At 47.1% G+C, this 26,718-nt stretch overlaps 1 protein-coding gene across 4 annotated transcripts in view; it reads left to right on the top strand.

Moving 5' to 3' along the window:
* Nucleotides 1-8,105: 8,105 nt before the first annotated feature.
* LOC120665785 (anaphase-promoting complex subunit 1-like) overlaps nucleotides 8,106-26,718 on the top strand; it is a 44,210-nt gene continuing 25,597 nt past the window's right edge. Inside the window, exons 1-18 of one of the 4 annotated variants that reach the window (XM_039945463.1) lie at nucleotides 8,108-8,505; nucleotides 9,241-9,304; nucleotides 9,620-9,704; nucleotides 9,805-10,076; nucleotides 10,295-10,400; nucleotides 10,479-10,636; nucleotides 11,135-11,322; nucleotides 11,391-11,460; nucleotides 18,454-18,624; nucleotides 19,136-19,177; nucleotides 19,493-19,599; nucleotides 20,613-21,072; nucleotides 21,147-21,479; nucleotides 22,164-22,247; nucleotides 25,539-25,631; nucleotides 25,753-25,812; nucleotides 26,174-26,272; nucleotides 26,414-26,554. In XM_039945463.1, coding sequence (XP_039801397.1) covers nucleotides 8,273-8,505; nucleotides 9,241-9,304; nucleotides 9,620-9,704; nucleotides 9,805-10,076; nucleotides 10,295-10,400; nucleotides 10,479-10,636; nucleotides 11,135-11,322; nucleotides 11,391-11,460; nucleotides 18,454-18,624; nucleotides 19,136-19,177; nucleotides 19,493-19,599; nucleotides 20,613-21,072; nucleotides 21,147-21,479; nucleotides 22,164-22,247; nucleotides 25,539-25,631; nucleotides 25,753-25,812; nucleotides 26,174-26,272; nucleotides 26,414-26,554 — 2,766 coding nt within the window. In that variant the 5' untranslated portion in view covers nucleotides 8,108-8,272. Of the gene's footprint in view, nucleotides 8,506-9,240; nucleotides 9,305-9,619; nucleotides 9,705-9,804; nucleotides 10,077-10,294; nucleotides 10,401-10,478; nucleotides 10,637-11,134; nucleotides 11,323-11,390; nucleotides 11,461-18,453; nucleotides 18,625-19,135; nucleotides 19,600-20,612; nucleotides 21,073-21,146; nucleotides 21,480-22,163; nucleotides 22,248-25,538; nucleotides 25,632-25,752; nucleotides 25,813-26,173; nucleotides 26,273-26,413; nucleotides 26,555-26,718 lie in introns of those variants that run through there. The other 3 variants (XM_039945462.1, XM_039945461.1, XM_039945464.1) reach the window with 3 other exon arrangements.

Below are 26,718 nucleotides of genomic sequence, written 5' to 3'. Positions count from 1 at the left end.
GCGAGTTGACCTTCTTCCTTGGATTTCAAATCAAATAACTCAAGGATGGCACTTTCATTAGTCAAACTAAGTACACCAAAGATATGCTAAAGAAGTTTAACATGGAAGATGCCAAGCCCATCAAAACTCCAATGCCTACACAGGGACATCTTGATCTCAACGAAGAAGGAAAGGCCGTGGATCAAAAGGTATATCGCTCCATGATTGGATCTCTTCATTACCTTTGTGCATCTAGGCCCGATATTATGCTTAGTGTGTGCAAGGTTTCAAGCTAATGTCATTTGATGGCTGTTAAAAGAATTTTGAGATATTTAGTTTTCACTCCTAACCTTGGCTTGTGGTATCCCAAAGGCTCATCTTTCGACTTACTTGGCTATTACAATTCGGATTATGCCAGTTGCAAAGTAGATCGAAAGAGCACTACGGGGACTTGTCAATTTCTTGGCCGGTCCTTGGTAGCATGGAGCTCTAAGAAGCAAAATTCGGTCGTTTTGTCCACGGCGGAGGCTGAATATGTCGCTGCCGGTGCGTGTTGTGCACAACTCTTGTGGATGAAGCAAACTTTGAGTGACTTTGGTTGTCATTTTAGTGCGATTCCTCTCTTGTGTGACAACGAGAGTGCAATCAAACTAGCAAACAACCCGGTGCAACACTCCCGAACAAAGCACATAGATATAAGACATCACTTCTTACAGGATCATGAGGCTAAGGGAGATATTGTTTTATAACATGTAAGCACCGATGGGCAACTTGCTGATATCTTTACTAAGCCTCTAGATGAGCAAAGGTTTTGTGCTTTGAGGAGTGAGCTAAATATTTTGGATTCTCGTAACCTAGCTTGAACTCTTGTACATACTTGTGTGAAACTAGTATAGGATCTTTTGGAAAGAAATTTCAATTCAAAACAAAGCATGAAAGTTTGGATTTTCACTTTAATTACTTGAGATCATTGTTCTTATGGATTGATTGTCGGCTGGTCTCAAGTTAAGTAATTTTGTCTCACACCATTAGATCTTCCATCAAAATCTATCATATCAAGTCCAAAGTTCAAATAGATCAAGTCTTATTTTTCCATATATGCTCAGTGTCAGGGGGAGCCGGAGTCTCCAGCCGAGGGCCCGGAAACTCTGGAGAGTCCGGATACTCCTGCCCTGAGTCCGGATACAACGGACGGTAAAAACCTCGTATATATACAGCAGGGGGTCGGGGTGAATGTAGGATCAAGAACACCGACTAGAGGGGGGGGTGAATAGGCGGTTTAAAATCTAAAGCCAACAACACTAGAGAAATTTAATTAGTAACAAAGAAAAGCCCTATGTCATGCTATTACTATCTCTAGATGGGTTTGCAACCTAGGGTGACAAGATACAAATCAAGCTCTAGTAAAGTAAATTGCTCAAAGTAAAAACAAGAATTAAAGTGAGCAAGAGAAGTAACCAAGCTTGACACAAGAATTTATCCCGCGGTGTCGATGACTTACCGGTCACCCCTAATCCATGATGAGGTGGATTCCAAGAATCAACTGCTCCTCTATCAAGAACCTCTTGATCTTGAGCCAACTTGAATCAAGGAACCGCTCCACACCTCGATTCCACTAGAGTTGCTCTTCACCACTCCGGTAAGGTGAGCACAAGACCTCTCACAACCGAAATCGGGGCTCCTCAACAATCTCCTTGGAGGAGCTTCACGAAATCCTCTTCTCCAAGCCGTCTAGGGAGCGGCAACTCCCAAGAGTAATAAGTCGATGACGCTTGCTTGAAGTTTCCCTAGTGCCACAAAGCTCAAACTCTTGATGCAATGCACTAGAAAGCCCTCACACTCTCAAGAATGCAATCTCTAAGCAAGTGTGTGTGAAAGAGGGATGCCTTAGCTCTATAGTGTCAAGTATGCAGTCCAAATGGCCAAGAGAGACACCCAATGGCCGGGCATTGGGTATATATAGACATCCCTTCAAAAACTAGCCGTTACACTCTTTTCTGCGAAGTCACGAACCGTCCGCGGTTCAAAAACTGGACCGTCCGCCATTATAAACCAGTGAGTCAGAGTGCATTTAATGTGTGTCAGAACTACCCGTTACAGCCCTGGCGGACCGTCCGCGCCCAAGGGGCGGACCGTCCGCAGTTATGTGTTCCACACCACCAGAGACGAACATCGTCTCTGGTACAACTTTGAAAAAGGCCGGCGGACCGTCCGCTGTTCATCCTTGAAACCCACCAGAGACAACAATGTCTCTGGTATAAACTGTAAAAAAACCGACGGACCGTCCACGCCCCAGGGGCGGACCGTCCGCCGCACAGATCATAGCCTCAACCAGAGAAAACACCCTCTCTGGTATAAAATGAGTTAGAGCTGCGGACCGTCCACCCACCTGGGCCGGACTGTCCTCCAGTCACTTCTAATTTCCACCAGAGCCAAACATGCTCTCTGGTACGAGTGCGGACCGTCCGTGCCCGAGGGAGCGGACTGTCCGCGCTTGTGCAGTCAGCTCTGAAAATTGTTCTTTTTCAAAACTTGTCAAAGCGTCGTTAGCCCTCATGCATGCACCTAGACATTTTGAGCAAAATGGCACTAAAGACCCGTCAAGCACGAGTGCTCGACCCCTCTTGATAGTATGGCTATCTATCCAACAAATCCGGTCACTTTTCATCCACTAAACACCTTGTGACCGATAAAATACAAAATCTCTATTTTATACCTTTGCCTTGAGCCCGAGCTTTGCTCATCATCTCCAAAACTCCACATGTTTACAACCAAATCTCTTTCATCCGTGGATCAACCTATACTCATTATCTCAAATGAAATCGTTAATCCACAAACCGTTGTCATTAATTACCAAAACTCGAATTAGGGGCCTAGATACTTTCAGTGAACCGGTCACTCTCCTTTTCTTTCTACCGCCGGCGCCGCCCCTCTTCCTCTCTTCTCCTCCATACTCGTCCTTGGGGAGATTTCCATCTTTCCACAACTCAAAGCTTGTGAATCTTTGAAGGAAGGTTATTCCCCTCTCCGGAATCTCCGGGGAGGCCTCGGATTTGAAGTTCCCGCACTCTCAATGGTCACAAAGATACTTTGAACTTCGAATCGCCCGATCTCTCAATGCCATAGGTTTTTAGGAATGATCTTTGGGCCATCTCTTCCTAGCATGTGTAGGGTCTATTGTCTCGAATTTCATACAAATCCCATGGCCAAATCCTTGTTTTTGAAACCTAGGGTTTCGGAGTAGGTTTGTCCGGATACTCCGGATATATGCCCAGATACTCCGGACCCTCTGGGTCGGAGTCTCCGGGGCTATACCCGGAGTCTCCGGACTATTGACATCCTAGCACATCTTTATCATTCCAAAACATATCCAATCCATCCTGATCTTGATCATATTCATATCCTTTAGGTATGGTGAGGTTGCGTGCTGGAGAAACAAAGGAGGAAGCCGGGCAAAGGAGACAAAAAGCGTCGCCATGATCCTAGATCTCAAGATGATGTGCCTCCTCCAAATCCACCTCAACGGGAACTGCGTCCCTGTCGTCGTCCCGGCAAAGAATCCGCCGGAAGCAGCTCACAAGCGAAGGAGCCGAGGAAAGCTCCATATATCATGCAAGGCAGACCTGCTCCTCCTCCATCTCGTGCCAATCCAACGAAGCAAGGGATAGCTCATGATATCTATCCTAGCACTCCACCACGTCTGCAAGTGGAATTCACACTTGAGCAGCGATCCTATCCAGGGTGTCCAAGACTCACAAGACCCCAACTTGTACCAGGATTCACAGTTGAAATGGCCAGAAACTATTACAAGCAGGATGTGGCTCTCAGAGAAGCCCGCAAGCAAGATGTATACAAGTTTGAGAAGTGTGAGGGGCTTGAAAGGTGCTTTTGGTGCAAACTTCATGAAGACTTCTATACGTCAGTTGTGATGAGAAAGTCCAGTGCACCTATTGTGCCATGCAAATATGTGGATTGGAAGCACTATGAGGATATGAATGATCCTTTCTTCAATGAAGCCATTGCAAAGTGCAAGGAAATGGGGTTGTATGACATCATGGGTTTTAGGTATAATTGGAATGAGGAGATCTTGGCACAATTTCACTCCTCTTTATATTATGATGAAAGAAAGATGGCTTTCTTCTGGACCACACAGGGGGCGAAGTATGGAGTGAACTACATGACCTTCTCTAGGATTCTTGGTCTCGGGTCAAAGGATGAGAAGCGTGATCCTATTCATGTTGAGCAACAACTCAAGCCATATCAGTTGCCAACTCTATTCTACAATCCTTATTGGGCTCAGAAAGGAAATGCAAGCACTCTCTTGCCAGTCTATTATATTATGAATCAATTATTTAGGGCCACCATTGATGTAAAGGATGGAGATCCAGCTGCACTCAGGTACTATGCAGTTAATCTTCTAGCTCGCACTATGCCTGGTGGTAGACCCTTTTGCATCATGGACTTTATTTGGAATGAGCTGAGAAGGACTATGGTTGAGACAAAGAAGTCGCTCCCTGCTGCACCATATATCATGTACATGATTGAGAGAGTCACAAAGGTCACTTTTTAGAAGACATGCAAGCATGAGCCACTTCACCTTCGTGCCCGTTCTGGTGATGCACCTCCACTTCCTCCACTTCATGCCGATGCAACGAGGAACCCACGACTTGATCCCACACCGTCTTCTTCCAGGGTTACCTCTTCCTCTCGCCATGGTCACCATGACTATTTTGTGAAGAGAGCCCTCTGCAGCTTGTTTGGGATGTGCAGGAGCATTGCACATGATGTTCATGAGAACACTAGGTCCATCAATGAGATTAGAGGTCATCTCGGACTTCCTTTGAATGCACACCGTGACTTACCAGAGTTTGATGATCCATTTGCTGAGTGGGATTCCGCCGATGAGGCCGCTGTTACTGCTGCTCATGCTCCACTTCCTCATGCTCATCGTCAGGCTCGTTACCCTCGTCGTCGTGCTGCTACTTCCTCTTCTCGCGCACCTCCTAGTGGCCAAGAGATCTTTGATGAGGATGAGGAGACTGAAGAAGAAGAGCCCCAAGGCTACCACAAGCACTGCGACTCTGATGAGGATGAGGACACTTTCGAGGATGTCGCCCAAGATGATGATGAGTAGAAGATCATTGTGTTGATTTTCATTCCCTTTTTGGCACTTGATGACAAAGGGGGAGTGAAAATGCCATTTTTGTACTCATTTGGGCATGTATCCATGTATCGCACTTAATGGTCGTTTCATTCTGTTTCGAACTCTTGTGATCGTTTCGAACTCTCGTATCGTTTGTAAGGACTATGTTGTGTGAGAACTTATGTAATGAGTGCTACTCTGTGCTTAGCTGTCCTGCTTAAATCTGCTCTAAGGAAATTTGTGCTAGTTTGAGGTAAAATAGACTTGTTGTGATGGTTGTTTTCTGTGATTTGTGCAGGGGGCCGGATACTTCGGGCTACAGGCCGGATACTCCGGACTCCTTGGTCCGGAGTCTCCGGGCTCCTGGCCGGAGTCTCCGGGTCCTGCTGCCAAATCACGTTTCCTTCTGTGTGGATATCCTGTCATATGCATTACACTTGATCTTTGCACTCACCTGCTCACCCCACTGTAGAACATATAAGAGTTATTGGCTCTCTTGAAATATATGCCAATTGTTGACGTGTTAAGTCAAAATTGAAATTCAAGTTCATGGCATACGTTAAGGGGGGAGCTCTTATATGCTAGAAGTTTACTGCTTAACGATTATCAAATGAGCTACATGTGGGTTGTCATCAATCACCAAAAAGGGGGAGATTGAAAGTGATCTAGGCCCTTAAGTGGGTTTTGGTGATAAATGACAAAACACATGTACATTTAATGGTGTAATTAAGCATGTGTGCAGGTGATGAGGTTGAATAGGTAAATCAAATGACGATGCATGACCCCTCGAAAAAGGAATGAAAAGGCGGTGCTCAAGCATACTCACAAAATTAGTTTTTATATTTGAAATTTTAGTATAGGAATGCCGTACTATCAAGAGGGACTTGGTTCAAAAGTTTTGATCTAGAACATGTGCTCAAGAGAACCTAGAAAAACATATATGAACCATAGACACCACTCAAAAGAACAAAACCTGAGTTTTATCCTGCCAAACCCGGATACTCTGGGTATAGGGCCGGATACTCCGGACCCTATTGCCCGGAGTCTCCAGATGCCCTGTTCAGAGTAAGAAAACATGCTAGCTCGGAGTTTCCGGGCTTATACCCGGAGTCTCCGGGTATAAGTCTGGAAACTTGTCTTTGGGTAACCCTGACCCAACGGCTAGTTTTCAGGAGGAGAGGTATAAATACCCCTCCATACCCCTTCAGCCAACTCTTTTGCCATGATTATGAACTGAACACACACCCAAGCAAAAAGAGAGCTCTCACACTCCCCTTTCTTCATTCTTGAGTGATTCCTTTTGGGGATTTGAGTGAGAGTCAAGCAAGAGCAAGGATTCGTGCTAGTGAGCCTCATTCCCATCTCTTGAGCACTTGGTTTTGGTCAAGCCCGCGGATTTCAAGTTTGTTACTCTTGGAGCCTTGTGCTCCTAGACGGCTAGGCGTGCTTATGATTGCTCAACCGCGATTGTGAGCAACTTAAGAAGTTTGTAAGCTTCATTCCTCGCCGAGGAATCCATAGTAACTGACCTTGGGCTTGAGAGGTGATGTCGCCCTTGGGAGAGGAGTTAAGGGATTCTTGAGTGTCATCTCTTGAATCCTTCCTCAACGGAGACGTAGCACCTTTAGGTGTGAACTTTGGGAAACAAATCTCTGTCTCTCTTGAGTTGTTTACTTGATTTCATTACTATTTTCTTGTAAGAACACTTTTCTAGGGTTTGAGCTCGATCTACTCATTTACAAGTTTCTAGCGCAAGCCAACTTGTGAATCTTCACTTATAGGAACCCCTGATACTTGTATCTTTACTCGATCTACTTTTCCCTTTCAGATTCTAGTTGTTTACATTCAGCAATTTCATACCCGGAGTCTCTGGGCAAGAGCTCCGGATTCTCCGAACACAAAACCCGGAGTTTTCGGGCTTATACCCGGAGTTTCCGGGCTGACTCTATGACCGACAGTTTTAAAGTGTTCTTTTAGCTACAGATTGCCTACTCACCCCCCCTCTAGACATCTTAAGGTCCTTTCACGGGCAATCAGGTTTTGGGGTAGAGTCTTGATACGACTACTCACTGCTGAACGACTACTTCATCTACTTCTTGGTAACCTCCGTGAACGACTACTTTGTCTACTTGTGTTTGCAGGACTGCACTACGAATATCTTTTTGCATCGAAATCGTACGACTATATTAAACAAGGCCAGTCAAATAGCATGTCTATTCTAGCTGGTAACAGCGCACTGGTGTCTTCGGTACTGGTCCCGCCCTAGGGTACAGACTGAAACTCTTGTGTTTCATTCTGTTTTTTTATTAAATTTGTGTTAATCCTAAACATGTGCACATGCTATGTTTCACTCACTATAGTCATGGAAATATTACTGAATTATATTCTTAGATTTGGAATTAAAATTTGCTCTAAATTGCCTAGGTTTCTAACGTAATTATTAGAAAAAAGGGAGAGATTTTGGAGAATTACTGGATTATATTTTCTTCCCAATATTATTAGTTATTGGGAAAAGGAGACTGCTGAAGAGTGGAGATGCTATAATGGCTTATACCAAACCATGATTTGCTATTAGATTTTGGTTGCAGTGTGCCGTTGTATTTGGAGTCATATATGTGAAGCATATGATTTGATAATCCATGCTATCGAGGTAAACTAGTTTAAGTTTCCTTAACTATTGTTGGTAGTTTAAAGAGACGCTATAAAATTGAAATAACCGGTTGGAACTTTTTGTTTGTTGTAAAAATATTTTCTCTTATCATCCTTTTATTTAAATGCTGAGTATCTAGATGAAATCTCTCGTATGAGATTAAAGCCGATTTTGGGCAGAAATTCAACTTGATCTACCTACACGTGGTAAATGTGTGGAAAAAAAAGCTTGGAACAGCCGACAGTCGTCCGAGGCTTCAACCCCTACAGAGGCCCATTAAATAAAGGGCCGAACCCAACCCAAACCTGCGGCGCGCAAAATTTCGTCTCCCGTCGGCTAGGGTTTCTTCCCTGCCGCGGCAAACCGTTTCGAAGCGCCCAAAGTGGGGAGAGCTTTCCCGGTTTCCCCTCACTCCGCGTCACACTCCACACTGCGGCCCGCTTGCTCCACGTCTCGTTCCCCTCGTCCTCGCCGCCGCCCCGGTCGCTGCCAGCGGGATCATGGTGCCAGCGATCGGGTCGCGGCAGCTCACGGTGCTGCGGGAGTTCCGGCCGCACGGGCTTGCGGTCGAGGAGGCCGACGGCGAGGGAGCCCCTGGGGCGCGGCCGCCGCAGGACTACGACTACTTCCTCTTCGACCCCGCCCTTGCCGCTTCCCCCGGCCCAAACCCCGGCGATTGGGCCTCATTCTCCGGCGCAGATGGCGACCACGAGCTCTTCATCCGCGGAAATCAGTGCGCAACCGCGCCCCCCCCCCCCCCCCCGCGACTGTGCCTGGCTTTCCAATTGTATTGTTCAATTACTAGCTGAGTAGGTAGCCCTGCATCTTAGTCTTTTACCCAATGTTATCCCTAACGCTAAACAATTGGTAACCTATCGCTTAGCTCCTTATTCAAGCTAAATAGCTATTTCAAATGGGTTAAATGGTCACTAAACTGTCTACATGGATGATTAAGCCTTGTAACTTGTAAACGGTCTGAACGGCCATGTAGGCGAACTGTGCTTTTACCTGCATACCTTGTAAGCATGGTTATGCTGGGTTACAGTGACCAATCACGTGCTTGTTCTGTTATTATGGTTGACTTATCACTTTTGTATTTCACTGTGGCTCATTTTTGTCTCTTCACTGGTTTGATGGAGCCGTGGTCTATGGAACTAATTATTTAATCTTGCTGTACTGACCCAGCTGCATCATAATATACTGAACCATGTTTACCCTGCAGCAATCTGTAATCGGTATCTCCAATTGGAAGCTAAATGCCTATAATAGTGTTTAAATAGTTGACAGAGAGGTAGTACTAACATGTAATGACTCTTCAATTTGTACTCTGGAATCGTATGATGTATGAGGGCCCACAATTAAACAAAGTTAAATTGAGTTCAACATTAGTTATGTGCACTAAAGTCTAACAACTCTTGTGGATTCTTAGCCACTAATATCATCTGTTTCTGTTTTCTTTTCCTTCTAGGATAATATGGAGCAGTGGTTCTCGAGTTCACAAAAGATATGTATCACCAAATACAGTCATTATGGTATGCTTGCTTTTATGTCATTGTTTCAAAAGAAATGATTTCCCAGATTTTTCGCCTGTTTCCATTTGAAATTTTCTCACTTCACCCTTGTCTTTCGTGTTTGCTCTATAGCTATATATTTAACTGTTCCTGTTCATGTTCAAGCTGGTTTCACTGTTTTGAACTGTATACAGAAGTAGAATACCTTCAAACTAAGTAATACATGCTTTCCAGCTCTTTTTTGTTAAACATACAAGATTGTAGATATCGTGTGCCAGATTAAACTAGTTCAAATACAGAAAAAAATAATCTCCTTTTTGTTAAACTAAATTTTAGGCTTCCTGGTGTCGGATGGATACAATCAGTGATGCCCTTCTATGTGTGCTGCAAGTTGATACTTTATCTCTATACAATGTAACTGGTGAGTTTACCCCATTGGTCTATTATGAGCAAGCTGAATAGTGTTGAAATTTCATGTATTTAATTTCGGAGGATTGTGATGTATGCATTCCATTTTGCAGGCGAAGTTGTTAGTATTCCACTACCATACGCCGTTTCATCAATATGGCCACTCCCCTTTGGTCTTCTGCTTCAGAAATCGACTGATGGAGGTCGTATGGTGTCATCCTCGAGTTCGCTGCTAAATGCAAGGGATTTAAATCGTCCTAACAAAGAATATGGATTGAGTTACAATGTTTCATGCCAAGCGAACACCATGGAGACAGACAGCAAAGCTAATGGAGCCATTATCTCGTCACATCTTGTTTTGAAACATCCACTTGAAGAGCCTCAGGTATATATTGTACAGCGCAATCTTCGTTTTTACCTGGTAGTGGTGGCTTGTCTTTTTTGTTTTTTCCAACACTTGGTCAATGTTCAAGTGACTAACTTCTCTGCAGGTACATTGTTGGTATACAATTTCTGTTACTGGTTGTGCAATGTTGTTTGAACATTTTAGCAGGGCACCTGCCTGGTGCTGTGTTGATTTAATAAACAATTATCTATTTACAGGCAACATATTTTGAAGAAAAGGAAAAACTAACTATGATGAAAGATTTTGATGAAAAGACAATCTGGACAAGTGATACTATACCTCTAATGGCTTCATATCATAAAGGTTTGTGTTTCACATTTCTCTACTTGTGCATTTTCTCTCTCTTTTTTCTGGTTTAATAAATTTACCCGTGGTATTCAGGGAAGTTTCAGCATTCTGTTTGGCAAATTGATGGTGCAAATTACCAGGAAGCAATGAATGAAAATACAATGCTACCTGTCTCATGTGATATTTCTTCACATAAATGTACATTCCGTAAGATATGGCAAGGGAAATGCTCCCAATCTGCTGCTAGTAAGGTTGCTCCATTCTAATCATTTATTGCGGAACTCCATTTCTGTTATGCTTTTTTTTTTGCGATTACACAGTACAACTCAGACACTCACAACGCACGCACATTCACCCGCTGCGGTTATGCTTTTTTTTGTAGATATGCTTCTTCATTTTGGTGTGCTTTTTAAGCTTTCTTAAACAATTTGGTCTGATCAGTCAGCAGCATCCATCCATTTGTTTTACTCAGCATGCATGCTTAATTGCAATTTGTTCACCTGGCTGTACTCTATGTACTTAATGCAATGATACATGTTCCTCATGCGTATTCGAGAGAAAAAATCGTAGGATTATCGTTTATTTACAGTTTCAACATATTCATATTCAAGGTGTGATAGACATATATGATATTAACAAAGTATTTCTTTTCTCTCTGTTTCATCTTCTCATGTTCTTTACACTGGTAGTGGTAGCAAAATATTTAATTCCAGTTATTACTTGAACTTGACTCTAACTATTCATGTCAGGTCTTCTTGGCAACTGATTTTGATGGGTTGCCAATAATTTGCTTTTTACTGCATGAACAAAAGATATTGCTTGCTGTAAGGATTCAAGTTGATGATACTACTGAAGAAGCTTTTGGTGATATTAAGCCTCACATGAGCTGGAACATTCCTGCATTTGCTGCTGTGCCAGTTGTCGTGACTCGTCCAAGGTGATTGCTAAAGCGCATGGTTTTAGATCCCTAGTCTACTGCTGCTAATGTTGCTATGCTTTATGCAGAGTGCGGGTTGGAACCCTTCCCTTTACAGATGTCCTCGTTCTGAGTTCGGACAACGATCTACTTCTCTATGTATGTTCCCTGTCGTTCAAAGTTCAGGTTACGCCATTTGTATTATTTTATTATGTACATATGAATCTGAAGTCAGGTTCATTCTGTTTTTGTGAGGCCCTGAAGATCCAGCAGCCAGTCTGGATTGTCATTCAAAGCTCATGACTTAGTTGTTTATCACGTGAAAAGAAGCCCTGGTTGCTCATAACTTTAGTTGACCAGGAATCAATCTGATTAATTTCTACTGCACTATTAATTCAAACAGTTTTCTTTTAAGGTTGAAACATCAGTACCTTTAGATTGTTGTAGTGATCCTATAATTTCACTTTTGGAGCCCTCCCAATCTGAAGTGATTTTCGAAGAGTTACTCAATAGTAGTCTTGTGGATGCCGTTGTGGGCTGTACCTACTCATGTAGAGGAGACTATGGCACCAACTACCCATGTGGGCATAGGCATGGACATCAGTTTCTATCTTAATTAGTTAAGAAGATTAGGACTGGCCAATATGAAGGGGTGCAGTCACATTTTTTTAACAAGAAACACCCATGGCATCTGTTGATCACAGCCCCTGTCTTGGTTGGAGCAAGTCCAACTGAGTTGAGAGGGTGATTGCGCCACCATCTACCCCTTGAACCTCTGTTCATATTAAAGAACTGCACGACAACACATTTTGAATATTGTAAAAAAAATCCTGACTTCAGACTTTATTGTTTGGTTATTTTGGTTGCTTTCTTATAAAGTTCATTCCGCCTGTTCGACTGGGCTGGAAATCCGGCTGCTGCTGGTGGCTTCTCCCCCATAAAATGCTGTAGCAACAATAGAAAACAGTGCCAGCAGCTGCTTAAGCCCAGCCAAATCGTCTCAGCTGAACAAGATGATTGACACTTCAGCTTATTTGTTCAAAGCGGACATCACTATTAGGGGTGTAAATGGTATCCTGTCCGACCGAAAGGGGTTGGATGGTGATTCGGATATCATTTTCAGATATGAGGGCATTTTATCGAATACGAATTTCAGATAGTTTATTCGGATATCCGATTCGAATATAAGAAGAGTAGTATTGGATATCGGATATTCGATCGAATAATCCAGGTAGTCAAGTCGGATATTATATTCTTATAGTTGTACTATATAAGATAAATACATTGACAAAAATGTAGTTTAATAATCTCTAAAAATTCATTTCAAATAGAAAAATACAAAACTAATAATCTCTAAAAATTCATTTCAAATAGAAAAATACAAAACTAGTACCAAACTTTTTCCTAAAAATATAATCTTCTATTGGTGCTCCACATGTAGTTGGATCCTATTTATTTCTAGTTTTTCAGTTCGAGGACTAAAATCGAACTCTGCCAATGGTTCCATGGTAAAAAATAGACTTGTTCCATTTTAGGAGCACCCCCCTCCCCCCCCAAAAAAAAGACTGGAAAGTGAAGTGAGCTACAAATTTTATGCATTTTTTCTATAGAGTCTATTATTTGGATTCATCATTTTTAGTTAAACGTCCTTTAAAATAGTTGATTTCATTCGGTCCATGCATGTTGGCTTTTCGTTCAAGTATCGTACTGATAGGAATCAGATCCCTACCAAGACGTGGGCGCAGGTTGTAGGCGTGGGAAGGAGGAGGGCGGAGGATGACGCGCGCCTGACGGCTTTAGGGCGCCGTGGTCGCGCGAGGGGGAGGAGGCAGGTGGCGGCTAGGGTTTAGGGTCTCCCGGCTCCCTGAGGGAAGCCGAGCGATATGATTGCTCTTGCTTGATCCAAACAAAGTACGTTACAATGTTTATAAAGGAACGAGGTAAATAACTGGGCCAAGCCCATCTAATCTCCTGCGCCTAGCCACTAATGGGCCTCCTTCTAGTGTACTGGACACCGGTCATAACATCTCTCCCTGCCTGAGCAAACAGCTCGTCCTCGAGCTGAAAGTCCGGAAAATGGCCCCGGAACTCATCAAGGGGCTCCCACGTCGCATCTTCCTCAGGTAGGCCGCGCCACTTGATCAACACACGCCAGACGCCGCGGCGAAGCTGCGCTTGTAGAGCACTCTTCGGCGCAGGAAGGATGCGCCCATCAAGGACCGGTGGCATGGTGGTCGGCGCGGCAGGCGGGTCGCCTCATGCTACTCGGTCTGATCAGCCGATGTGCGTGATCCACCCGGCTCCCGTGATGTCCGTCCTCGTACTGCGCGCCTCTTCCTCGAGTATGGAGGGCAACCGCTGCTTCGCCTCTTCGGGCAGCCGCGGCGCCACCCGTGGTCTCCTTCGCCGTTGCATCCTCACCGCTGCCGACTACGTCCACGACCTCATCGTCGACTTATCGCCACGCGTCCCGCGCATGGTCTTCGTCAAGCTGTACGGGTTCTTCGCCATCTCCTTCGAGCACCGCCGCCGCGCAATCCGGATCATTCGGCCTTGTGCTGGAAAATCTGGGTTCCCTTCCTCACTTCGTCTAGCACAACCACGTCGCCAGCATCGCCATCTCGTCCCTGACTATTTTGTCTACTCCAGCAACAGCAGGCGTTTGCACCTTCTACCTCGCCTTCTTCTGCGTCTGCGACCGCCATGGAGGCCTTCTCTGCTGGTCCCCCTCGGTGACGGTGTCTGGTTGTGCATCCTCCCTTGCACGTTCGGTATTGGCAACACCGGTGCGTGCTCATCATCCCCGATGCGTTCCCGAGCCTGGCAAACTCGGGCATGTGTCGCCTGATGGCCTAACTGCATCGACTTCGGCATCGCTACCTCTACGACTGCCTCGACGCATCGCCATCTTCGTCTACAGCGTCTTCTCCATTACGCCACCACCATGGCGCCTCCTCGTGCGCCCGCGGCTTCATGTGCGGCTACCTCGTCTTCGACAACTACGACAGCTCTACGTCGACCACGGCTCCTTCAGCTCGGCTATCTCGACATCGGCACAAAGGGCTACCATCCGCATGAGTTACTCGCCGGTTTTCTCTCCAGTCGCAGCATCCGCACCACACCAACGTTATGACTGCGGGGGGATGATACTCCGTTGGCTACTGCTTTCGGCTTCTTCTCCAGTCTCACCGTTTGCGGTGCTCCCGCTGTGACTGCGGTGGAGTATTAGAGTATATTTGGTAGTTGTAGATATATGTATCGTAGACTGCCATATGTATCTCGGGGAGTCTTGTCCCCCAAGTCATGTACTCTTATATATACCGGCCGAAGCCTCAATGCAATACAACAATCCATCCATTACACCAATTCTATCCGTTCTACAGCGCCTGGAAGGCTGCCTCGGCCTCCTCATCCCAGGAGAACGCGTCGCGGCGCAGAAGACGCGTCAGGGGCGCCGCGATGATGTCGAAGCCCTGGATGAACTTCCGGTAGTAGCCCGCCAAGCCCAGGAAACCTCGGAGGCCCTGGGCGGTTTGCGGCTGACCTTGTCGGAGTCCATGGCGACGCCGTCCTTGGAGATGACGTGGCCCAGATAGGCCATGGATGTCGCCCCGAACGAGCACTTCGAGCGCTTAAGGTGGAGACGATGCGCCCGAAGCTCGTTGAGGACGATTGCGACGTGCTGAAGGTGCTCCGCCCACGACGAGCTGTAGATGAGTATGTCGTCAAAAAAGACAAGCACAAACCTCCGTAGGTAAGGACGCAGGATGTCATTCATCAGCGCCTGAAAAGTCGCTGGGGTGTTGCAGAGACCGAATGGCATGACTAGGAACTCGTAATGGCCATGGTGAGTACGGAACACCGTCTTGGCGATGTCGTCGGGGTGCATCCGCACCTGGTGGTAGCCCGAACGTAGATCGAGCTTGGTGAAGAAACGAGCCCCAAAGAGCTCGTCCAGGAGCTCGAGTACTACCAGGATGGGGAATTTGTCCTTGGACGTCTTGGCGTTGAGGGCGCGGTAGTCGATGCAGAAACGCCAAGTGTTGTTCGGCTTCCGGACAAGGAGCACAGGCGCAGAGAACGGCGAGGTACTAGGTCGGATGATGCCCTGTGCAAGCATGGCCTTGACCCGCCGCTCCAGCTCGTCCTTCTGCACCTGCGGGTAGCGGTACGGCCTCACATCAACGGGAGTGGTTCCCGGCAGGAGGTGAATGCGGTGGTCGTACGGCCGCTCCGAAGGGAGGCCCTGCGGCTCCTCGAAGATGGCGCTGTGCTGCTGCAGGAGGCGGTTCAGCATGGGCTGCTGGGCGTTCGCGATGGCCGCCAGCGCGCGCTGCTAAGACGCGACCGGGGAGGGGGCGCCCACGCCCTGCCAGTAGACGCGGCGACCGTCGCGCCAGAAGGCCATCGTCATGGCCTCGAAGTCCCAGAGGATGGCCCTCAGGGTGCGGAGGTAGTCGACGCCGAGGATGCAGTCGAAGCAGCCCAAGTTGAGGCCGAACGCACGTGATGGAGAACGCCTCGCCCTCGATGCTAATGGGCACGTTGCGGGCGATGCCCGCGCAGGGTAGACGATCTCCGTTGGCGACCGTGACGCGGAGGTGCTCCCCTCCCGCTGGCTGCAGCCCCAGGCAGCACATGATGTCACCCTGGAGGAAGTTGTGGGTGGAGCCGGTGTCGAGTAGCGCCAGAAGACGTTCTCCTTGGATCACCACCGGAAGGAGCATGGTGTTGTCTGTACGGATTCCTGCCAGTGCATGGAGGGAAACAACAAATGCATTAGCTGGTTCTGGCTCCTGCGTGGCCTGCACCTCCGGAGCCGCGGCCGTGGCTGCCGCGTCGGCCGCCGGTTCGTCCTCGACGATGTAGTCCTCGGATTCCAAGTAGAAGAGCCGCTGGCACATGTGCCCGGGAACATAGGGCTCATCGCAGTTGAAGCATAGTCCTTGGCGGCGGCGTTCCAGCTGCTCGGCTGGCGTGAGACGGCGAAAGGGGCGGTTCGCTGCCGGAGCCGGGTTGGGTGCGGCCGGGGCACCACTCGGCGGACGCGCCGGCAATGGTGTTGGGCGCTGCAGAGGTCGAGCGGCCCGGGGTGGTGGTGTCGGCTGCATGGTGGCCGCTCGGCGCTCGAACGCCCGAGCGTAGTACATGGTCGTCTGAAGATCCTGGGGGTCGCGCAACTCCACGTCCACCCGAATGTGATCCCGGAGGCCACCGACGAAGAGCTCGGTACGGTGGCGCGCAGACCGGTTCTGGGCGTGGCATGCCACCGCCAACCGGTCAGCGAAGTCCTGGACCGTCGAGGTGAACGGTAGCCGACCCAACTCGGCCAGCCGGCTGCCGCGGATCGGGGGCCCGAAGCGTAGACGGCAGATGTCCTTGAAGCGCTCCCACGACGGCATGCCCTCGTCCTGCTCGAGGGCGTAGTACCACGTCTGGGCCGCTCCCCGAAGATGGTAGGAAGAGAGCCAGGTGCGGTCGGAGGCGAGCGTGCGCTGACCCCGGAAGAACTGTTCACACTGATTCAGCCAGTTCAGGGGATCGGCCGTGCCGTCGTACGTGGAGAACTCCAGCTTGTAGAACCGAGGGGGCGGTGGCTCCTGGGACAGAGAGGGAAAGGCCGTGCCCTCGTGGTCCGGCGGCGACGTCGTGACGGGGAAAGGCGGGAACAGGCTGGAGCCCGGGATGAGTGTGCCGTCCACCCCGCCGTAGAGGACGCCCGAGGCCGGAACGCTGTCGTGCGCCACGTGCGCCCCATTGGTCGGGAGCAGCTGCGAGTACGGCTGCGAGCTAGGCGCCGTGTAGATGAGCGCCGTCGTCCCGGTAAGCCAAGCCAGTAGCGGCGAAGGCGACGGCGTGAAACGGATCTGCTGGATGGGAACGCCCTGGGACGGATGCGGCGCAGTGGACGTGGGGTGCGGCACTGTCCCGTCAAAGGGCATCCCATACTGGTATGTCGTCGTGGGCGCGGGCGACGGTAGAGATTGTGGTGGCGGTTGTGGAGGCGGCACCGGCGGCAGCTGCGGATGCAGCGCATAGGATCCCGCGAGGAAGGACCGGATGCCCGCCACAGCTTGCCCTAGGTCCATGATCGCCGCGGTCATCTGCTCCAGGGTGAAGACGATCGGGGCGGACGGCACTGGGGCGGTCAGCACCAGGGGCCCCGTGCGCACCTGGCAGCGGTGCGCCCGTCGAGGGAGGTGGTGGGGCGCCGGTCGTCTGGGGAAGCGTCACGGCCGGCGATGGTGGCGGCAGTTGGGAGGTGGGCGGAGAAGAAGAAGACATGATCGAACCAGAGATCCCTGATACCAGATTGATTGGAATCGGATCCCTACCAAGATGTGGGCGCAGATTGTAGGCGTGGGAAGGAGGAGGGCGGAGGATGACGCGCGCCCGACGGCTTCTGGTCGCCGTGGTCGCGCGAGGGGGAGGAGGCTGGTGGCGGCTAGGGTTTAGGGTCTCCCGGCTCCCTGAGGGAAGCCGAGCGATATGATTGCTCTTGCTTGATCCAAACAAAACACGTTACAATGTTTATAAAGGAACGAGGTAAATAACTGGGCCAAGCCCATCTAATCTCCTGCGCCTAGCCACTAATGGGCCTCCTTCTAGTGTACTGGACACCGGTCATAACACGTACAACCAAAGATATCTTAGACATTAATTTAGTGATTTACTTATGTCATCAGCTAGAATGTCGTGCAATCGAGTAGCCAAAAGACTCTTGGCTTCTTTTATCAGTGTATACTATTTTCTATGTAACTTGACTCGGTAGTGATATGTCATCTATTAATTCTTTCAGCACAAAATGGTGGGCAAACAATTACAACAAGTGTGATAAGTATGGTTATTCCTTTGTCACAATATCTGAGGAAATATTCGTGAGTCGTGACCGACATTGTCTGCATCCGACTTGTCACAGATTCGATATGTATTTATTTGTATTTGTAACTGAGATAATCACATTCGTATCTGTATCTGATTCCGACTCTAAAGAAAAATATGAAAACAAATATTATGTTGGTGATAACCGTCTGTATCTGGTCCTTTTACACCCCTAAGCACTACCACTTTATGGTTTTACCGTTCTTGTTTTCCTCTTTCTCTTTGCATGATGTAAGTAATCGTTGGTTTCTTTTAATATGTATAATGCAGTCTGGGAAGCAGTGCCTATGCAGATATACTCTCCCTACTGAATTGGGAAAGGGTTTCTTTTCAAATTACGGCCTAAATTCTGAGATTTCAGATACTTATTCTGATCTGAAGATCACAAGCATAGCTGATGCTGTTGAAGGCCGCATAAATGTGACATGCAATAATGGTCTGGTAGGTTGTTCATGTACCTTGTCTTTAAATATCCTTATGGTTTAGAACTGTCTTTGTTTCTTTCATTTTGACAATTGATGTTATAAAGGGTGTAATATTTTGGGGTGTGTTTTGTCTCTTTGTTCTGCATCAGTTCTGTGTTTGAAACTAAATAAAAACATAAGAAAGTCTTTCTGCATTATGTCTTGGGACTTGATGCGACCACAGTTTATGTGGTTTTGTTGCACTGTTCAATGTGTGAATACAAATGATATTGCTAATTTATACTTTTGCATGTTGGTTGACTAATCAGTTATTCTTTTACTGATATAATCATAATCATGAGTTTCATATGTGATCTTTTCTAGAAATATTAATCAAGTTATTTTGCTCAACTCTAAAGGAACTTAAAGTTTTTAATGTTCTTTTCAACTGTGCTCCTTTCCTCACTGTAATTTTCAATTTTAGACTGCTTTGATATTTAACCTTCAGTTGATCTTATGACACATTTTACTCATTTACTTTTTCCCAGATGCTCAGATGTTCGTTGCGCAAAAATCCTTCCTCCTCTCTGGTTAGTGACTGCATAACTGCAATGGCAGAGGGCTTGCAGAGTTGCTTTTACAGTCATTTTGTTTCTCTTTTTTGGGGTGATAGTGATGCTACCTACCTGGATTCAGAATGGGAATATTTTAGTTATGAAATAAAAAGAATTTGTACAGAATATGGACAAACTTTGCCAACTAAGTCACCCATATCGCCAAGTAAAGCTTGGGACTTCCTGGTCAACAGCAAATACCATGCGCAATACTGCAAAAGGGCTCCAACCTCTTACAATTCATTTCTGCCTGTTTCATATGATACACACAAAACTATCTTTAATCCCCAGGATGAGCATAGTACAGATGTGTCATTTTATATTCGTTTTATGAGAGAAACATTGGAGACATTGCATGCCCTATACGAGAACCTGAAGCTTAACATTTTGCGGAAAGAGTAAGTTCTGTTTCTTTCTGTTGTTTGAGGAAGTATTTTGTCGATATTCGTTTTTATAAAATGTTTGCATGTTAGTTTGTTTCATACGGTAGATATCTACTGAGAAGTAAAACATTTGGTTAAATTTCTGTTCATGTCCTTTCATAATGTATGATGTTCTTGAAAGTCGTAGTTTAATTCAAGATTCTCTGTTAAGATCTTCATATGTTGACTCAGGAATGATCTGTAGACTTTTGTTGTCCCATAGGAGTGTAGCTTTACATATACCAATAACAGACTGCTTACTGGCTTCCTCTCTGTGGTTTGCTGCGAACTGTCTAGCACTCTAGCTAACATTCTAGATCTAAAAAGTGTTATTCTCCTACCTTAACAAAACAGTACTACCTACTAAAGTAATCCGAACATGTCCATACTTCCTGAGAAAACTGGGCTACTTGGCCAAAATGACTCATGCTGTCATGCATCACTGCAGCTGCCTTGACATATGTTATGTGCGTAGCAATATCGGTAGATCAACCATCTGAAAAAAGATAATGGCAGATCAACTAATGCTATCTTTATTTGCATGCTGCTATAGCATTCAGTATATAAAGAATCAAATAGTAATGAAAACCTTAAGTATTTTGACTTTCTTCATGGCTCATGGGCAACTCAGTTCTCTTTATGTTGATATTGTTAGATGCCAGCTAATGGCATAATAATTCCTTTCTAGCCTGTTAAATAGTATTCCCTCCATTCCAAAATGTAATTCGTTTTGGATTTTCTAGATTCATAGTGTTTGCTATGCACCTAAATATAATGTATATCTAGGTACATAGCAAAATCTATGAATCTAGAAAAGTCAAACGGCCTACATTTTGGAACGGAGGGAGTATGAATCAATGTTTCTGTCTTCCGAAAGGCATTTACAGCACCTGCAAGCATGACTCACAGTGGTCTTGAATAGCTTGAGACATTTTGAACTCATATTTATGGCCATATTTTAAACCAATCTTGGCCCTTCACTTTTTCAGGGATCTAGGATGTCTTGCTACATTGTTATGTATGGTTGCTTCATCTCTGGGTGAACATACTTATGTTGATTATTATTGCCGTGACTTTCCACTCAACTTGATTGAATTTCCTTCCCTAGCTTCTTCAACTTCTTTAAGAACTCCACCTTCTCTGTTTCGCTGGTTTGAATACTGTCTACGTCATGGTTGTGACTCGGCGAAGCTGGAAGACATTCCTACTTTAATGCGCAAACAGAAAGTTTCTGCTTTGAGTTGGGGTAGGAAGGTGGCGTCATTTTATAGTTTGTTGTTAGGAGCAGAAAGGAAAGGGAAAAAACTATCTTCAGGTTTGTATTGTGAGGTTGCCAGTGGTTCAGCCAGAAACACTGAGGAACTAACTGTTCTGGCTATGGTTGCTGAAAAATTTGGTCGTCAGCAGTTGGACTTGTTACCAGTTGGTGTATCTCTTGTGCTTCGCCATGTGAGCCACCTTTCTGTTACACATCTTGATATGCTGCAAGTGAATTTTTCTTGAGATATGGTTTCATATTACAGGCACTGGACAAATGCCGCGACTCTCCTCCTGATGATTGGCCTGCCACAGCTTATGTTCTTGTTGGCAGGGAAGATCTAGCTATGGCAAAGATGGGGTCAGCTAGGAAAGACAACGGGTTGTGGAACAATGATAGTTTGACATTAATGTCAGTCCCTTATATGCTACATCTGCAACCTGTAACCATACCAACAACTGCATCTGACATCCCTATATCAGAAGTTTTGAATTCTGAAGATTCAGATTCTGTCTATAAATCTATTGAGGATGGCATGGAACATATCTTCACTTCAACTACACAACTACGATTTGGTCATGATTTGCGCTTGAATGAGGTTTGTTGTGTCCATAGACATGATTTTGCAATTGCATTGCTATTTTCTTAGCATTTTAATTCTTACTTCCGAATATGTTGGGTTGTCAGCTGCTACATGTTTTTGATAGTTCACATGATGGCGATTATAATGCATAACTAGTTAATTGTGGGGGGCAACTGTTGGTTATATGTTGTGTATGAGGCACCTGTTGAACCTAATATACAACCCAATGAACCTATTTCATATCTCTTGGCTTATATTCTTGCATCAGATTATCTATTCTCTTGATTACATTGCAACATAAACTTATGTTCATCTCAAAGACCAAGTTTTTACTCAATTACAATAGTTTGAAATCTCAATGCTTTTCTTGTTACACTAAGTTAATGAGTTTTACCAGATCAAAACAGCTACAATTTGTAAACTTGTTCTGACACTTCAATTAAAAAGACTATCAAAATGGATGTAGTTGCCGATGCAAAAAATAACCTCATTGTAGTTGCCACCACTGTAATAAACCCATATTGCTCTTTTATGTAAATGATATAATGCAAGTCTTTTGCTTTATCTTTATACTTTTATGTTTCATATACATTTACGAAACAGGAACACCACGTGGCTTTTGTAAGTCACATTAGTCTTCTCTAATCTTATTTCATGCCCTATATGCCTGCTTATAATTCTGTCATATTCTTTGATTAGGTTAGACGCCTCTTGTGCTCAGCAAGACCTGTGGCCATACAAACACCTACTAATCCTAGTGTGTCAGATCAAGACCTACAACAGGTTATTCTTTTTTCTTGCTTCTTTGCTTGCAGGTATAAGCTATTACATAAACACAAACAAGCCATAGCTGAACTTCGAATTACCTAATTCCTGCTTCTTGTGCCACCAGCATTTTCTTGATCTTAATATTTTCCTGTGCACTTAGTTTTGAACATATCCTTTGGGAAGTTGTTTCATTCTATTAAATATATCACTAATATGAGTTACTGAGGAACAATCATTTTGTTGGTGTATATGTGAGCCCATGTATAGAGGCCCATCTAGAGGCCCATGTATAGGATCTATATATCCCACCCTTCTAGGGTTTGGAGGAATACAAGTCATTATTCTCTCCTACATGGTATCATTTGCCTAGGGTTTCCCAGCCGCCACCGCCGCCGCCGTCATGGCTGGCCGCCGGCGCCTCCTCTCTCCTCCTTCCCTCCCCTCCCCTCCTCTACCTCTGCTGCGGCCGCCGCTCCTGCGCCCAGCACCTGCTTCGTCTTCCCACTTTCCTCTGCTCTGCTCCAGGCGTGCCATGGCGCCGGGTCCTACTTGCTCAACCGTCTTTCGTCCGCTGCTTCTCCTGCTCCCACTCCACACCACGCTCTTTTGGGTACCCCTCCTCACTACGACCACCTTCGGGTCTTCGGGTGTGCGTGTTACCCTAACACCTCCGCCACTGCCCCTCGTTGTGTGTTTCTTGGTTACTCCTCTGACCACAAGGGGTATTGATGCTTTGACCTCACCTCGCCGCGTGCTGATCTCCCGACACGTCGTCTTTGACGAGTCGGATTTCCCCTACTCCACCTCCTCCACACCTTCTCCTGACCCTGAGCTGGAGTCTTTGTTTCTGACTGACCCGGTGGTTCAGCCACCTTTTCCTGTCTGTCCTTTCCCAGCAGGTTTTCCCGGTACACCGGCGCCGTTCCCGGTGATCCCTCCTGCGCCGAGCGCGGCCCCGGGATTCCGATCGTGCCGCGCGCGGACCCGGCGTCTCCTGCTGCGCCGCGCGCGGACCCGGCGTCTCCTGCTGCGCCGCGCGCGGACCCGGTGTCTCCTGCTGCGCCACGCGCGGCCCCGGTGCCTTCCCCTGCACCTGCGCGGTACGCTCAGCCGGTGCAGGTGTACCGGCGTCGTTCGGCGCCGACACTGGCGCCGCCGCGGTACGCTGAGCCGGTGCAGGTGTACCGGCGTCGTTCGGTGCCGACACCGGCGCCGCCTCTTGCTCCGGAGGCTCCTGCGACGCCTCCACCGGAGCCGTCGCCGCCGCCACCTACACCGGCTCCCTCTCGAGCCGAGCCGGCGGTGTACCACCCGCCCGTCGTCCATCGGGATGCTCGGCATATCCATCCCATGGTGACTCGGCGGATGGCGTCTCAGGCTGCGACTCTTTCCGCCACCGAGGGAGAGCCGCGGGTCTCTCCGGTACCCTCTTCTGTCCGCGACGCCTTGGCGAATCCTGACTGGCGTCGCGCGATGGAAGAGGAGTACGAGGCTCTTCTTGCCAACCAGACGTGTGACCTCGTGCCGCGTCCGTCTGGTTGCAATGTGGTGATTGGCAAGTGGATCTGGACGCATAAGTGTCGGGCTGATGGCACACTGGAGCGCTACAAGGCTCGCTGGGTTCTCCGGGGGTTCACTCAGCGACCTGGTGTGGACTATGATGAGACCTTCAGCCCAGTGGTGAAGTCTGCTACTGTGCGCACGGTCCTCTCGCTTGCGCTCTCGCGCTCCTGGCCTGTGCACCAACTGGACGTGAAGAATGTATTTCTTCACGGCACTCTGTCAGACTGCCTACTGCTCTCAGCCAGCGGGATTTGTGGACTCGAGTTGTCCGGGTATGGTCTGCCGACTCAACAAGTCTCTCTATGGTCTGCAGGCTCCTCGGGCTTGGTACTCTCGGTTCGCCACATTCTTGCTGACATTGGGGTTCACCGAGGCCAAGTCTGACACGTCTCTCTTCATCTACCGCCGTGGGGATGAGACTGCATATCTGCTGCTCTATGTCGATGACATTGTGCCCACAGCCTCCAGTCAGCAGTTGTTTCAGAGTGTCATCTACTCTCTGCAGTAGGAGTTTGCTATGAAGAATCTGGGTCAGCTCCACCACTTCTTGGGCGTTACTGTTGAGTCTCGCCCGTCTGGCCTTCTCCTTCACCAGCGGCAGTACGCACTCGATATTCTGGAGCGGGCTGGGATGACTGATTGCAAGCCCTGCTCCACTCCTGTCGACACTCAGTTGAAGCTGTCTGCTGATCTGGGTGATCCGGTGGCTGATCCTACTGCCTATCGGAGTTTGGCTGGCGCTTTGCAGTACCCTCACCTTCACCAGGCCGGACCTCACCTACGCTGTTCAGCAGGTTTGTCTCTATATGCATAATCCCCGGGAGTCACACCTTGCTGCGCTGAAGTGTCTCCTCCGCTACGTCCGTGGCACTATGGACCTCGGCCTGGTGCTTCACCGCTCATCCTCTGCTGAGCTGGTGGTCTACACCGACGCTGACTGGGCTGGCTGCCCGGACACTCGTCGCTCAACTTCCGGCTACGCCATCTTCTTGGTCGGCAACTTGGTCTCCTGGTCGTCCAAGCGGCAGCCGGTTGTCTCCTGCTCTAGTGCTGAAGCGGAGTACCGGGCTGTCGCTAACGGCGTGGCAGAGGCGTCCTGGCTACGACAGCTCTTGGCGGAGCTCCACATCGCTAAGAGCACGCTCGTCTACTGCGACAACGTCAGCGTCGTGTATCTCTCCACCAACCCCGTCCAGCATCAGCAGACGAAGCATGTGGAGATCGACCTACACTTCGTGCGCGACAGAGTCGCCATCGGCAATGTTCGGGTACTCTATGTCCTGACTACCTCCCAGTTTGCTGACATCTTCACCAAGGGACTGCCCTCCTCGACCTTCTCGGAGTTTCGCTCCAGCCTCAACGTAGCCGGTGGCTAGTTGTAGCTGCGGGGGGTTATTTGCCCTTTGTACTCTATTTGTACTCTCTTCTTGTCCAGTCTTGAACACCACTGCGCCGGTAGTTCAGACTGCGGGGGGTGTTGGCTTTCTTGTTGTCCAGTCTTGAACACCGCTACGCCGGTAGTTCAGACCGCCGGGGGGGTTGGTGTATATGTGAGCCCATGTATAGAGGCCCATCTAGAGGCCGATGTATAGGATTTATATATCCCACCCTTCTAGGGTTTGGAGGAATACAAACCATTATTCTCTCCTACACATTTTAATTAGGGTATCTTTTTCATTACTTTTTCTGGATTTCACTGATCATAAACCACCCTTGTTGCTCAAAATTCCCTTGTATTTTCAGCAACAATTATGGAATTTTGCACAAAGGACAACTGCTTTACCTTTTGGACGTGGGGCTTTTACCTTAGCTACAACTTATACTTTGTTGACAGAGGTATGAGTCCGTACTATAATGTCATGATAGCCTTGATGGTTGATGTTGGTTTTTTGTCAATGTTTCTTACAGCAGGCACCTTCATTTCGTCCTACCTTAGAACTATTTCCTCGTGCTGCAGGTTCTGGTGTTCCCAAAGCTTGTTTTGGCTGGTCGACTGCCCGCACAGCAAAACGCAACAGTAATCCTTTTCCTTTTGTAGTTTCACTGTTTTCTTCATTCTCTTTTGCAATGTCCAGGATATCATTATGCATTTCACTTGAGAGAATAGTACCATGGTATAAATAAGTTCAAGTTTTTTGTTGTATTGATTCAGCATTAATGATTGACTAGTTTGGCTACCTCATCTTGTGTAATTAGTATTCACAAACTAAAAATTAGGAAGTTCTGAAAGATGACTATTTGTGTGTAGAAAGTAGAACAGCAAACTTTGCTACTATTGCGATAATAATTAAGTAGAATTTCTAAACTTTTGGCCTTTTGGGAGCATATGGTAGCTCTAGTTCTTACTTCTATCTTTTTCCTCACTGTATTTTATACAGGTTAATCTTGACCTAAGTAATAGAAGTGTCTCAGAATTCAAATCTTGGGCTGAGTTTCATAATGGTGTAGCTGCTGGCCTGAGGCTTGCCCCTTTTCAGGTAACACATAAGATAAAAAGTCTATTAGCTATTACCCAACTGTAGCAAAATTTGGAGTTCACTAACTCTGGCAGATAGTTTTCTCTTATTTGTTGTTTTCCTGTAGTTGTATGTGGAGCTTACTATATTGCCTTTTTGCAGGAGAAAATGTTGAGAACTTGGATACAATACAATAGACCTTCTGAACCAAATTTTACTCATGCCGGTCTACTTCTAGCATTTGGCTTGCATGAGCATCTAAGAGTTTTAACCATGACTGATGCTTATCGATATCTCTCACAGGTGATCTAATTGTTCTTCTTTGGTTATTATCCGAGGCACGGGCTTGTGTTCAAGGTTTAAAATAGAGGTAAAATAGTTTTTGATGGGAGGGAGGGCCCATAAGAAAATAAGAACAAACATAGACTTATCTCAAGGATGGAAAATTATATTCAAGGTAACAGAAT

This window comes from Panicum virgatum, chromosome 3N, assembly GCF_016808335.1.
Source record: "Panicum virgatum strain AP13 chromosome 3N, P.virgatum_v5, whole genome shotgun sequence".
Lineage (NCBI taxonomy): Eukaryota > Viridiplantae > Streptophyta > Magnoliopsida > Poales > Poaceae > Panicum > Panicum virgatum.
This window is presented reverse-complemented; position numbering and strand designations above follow the sequence as displayed.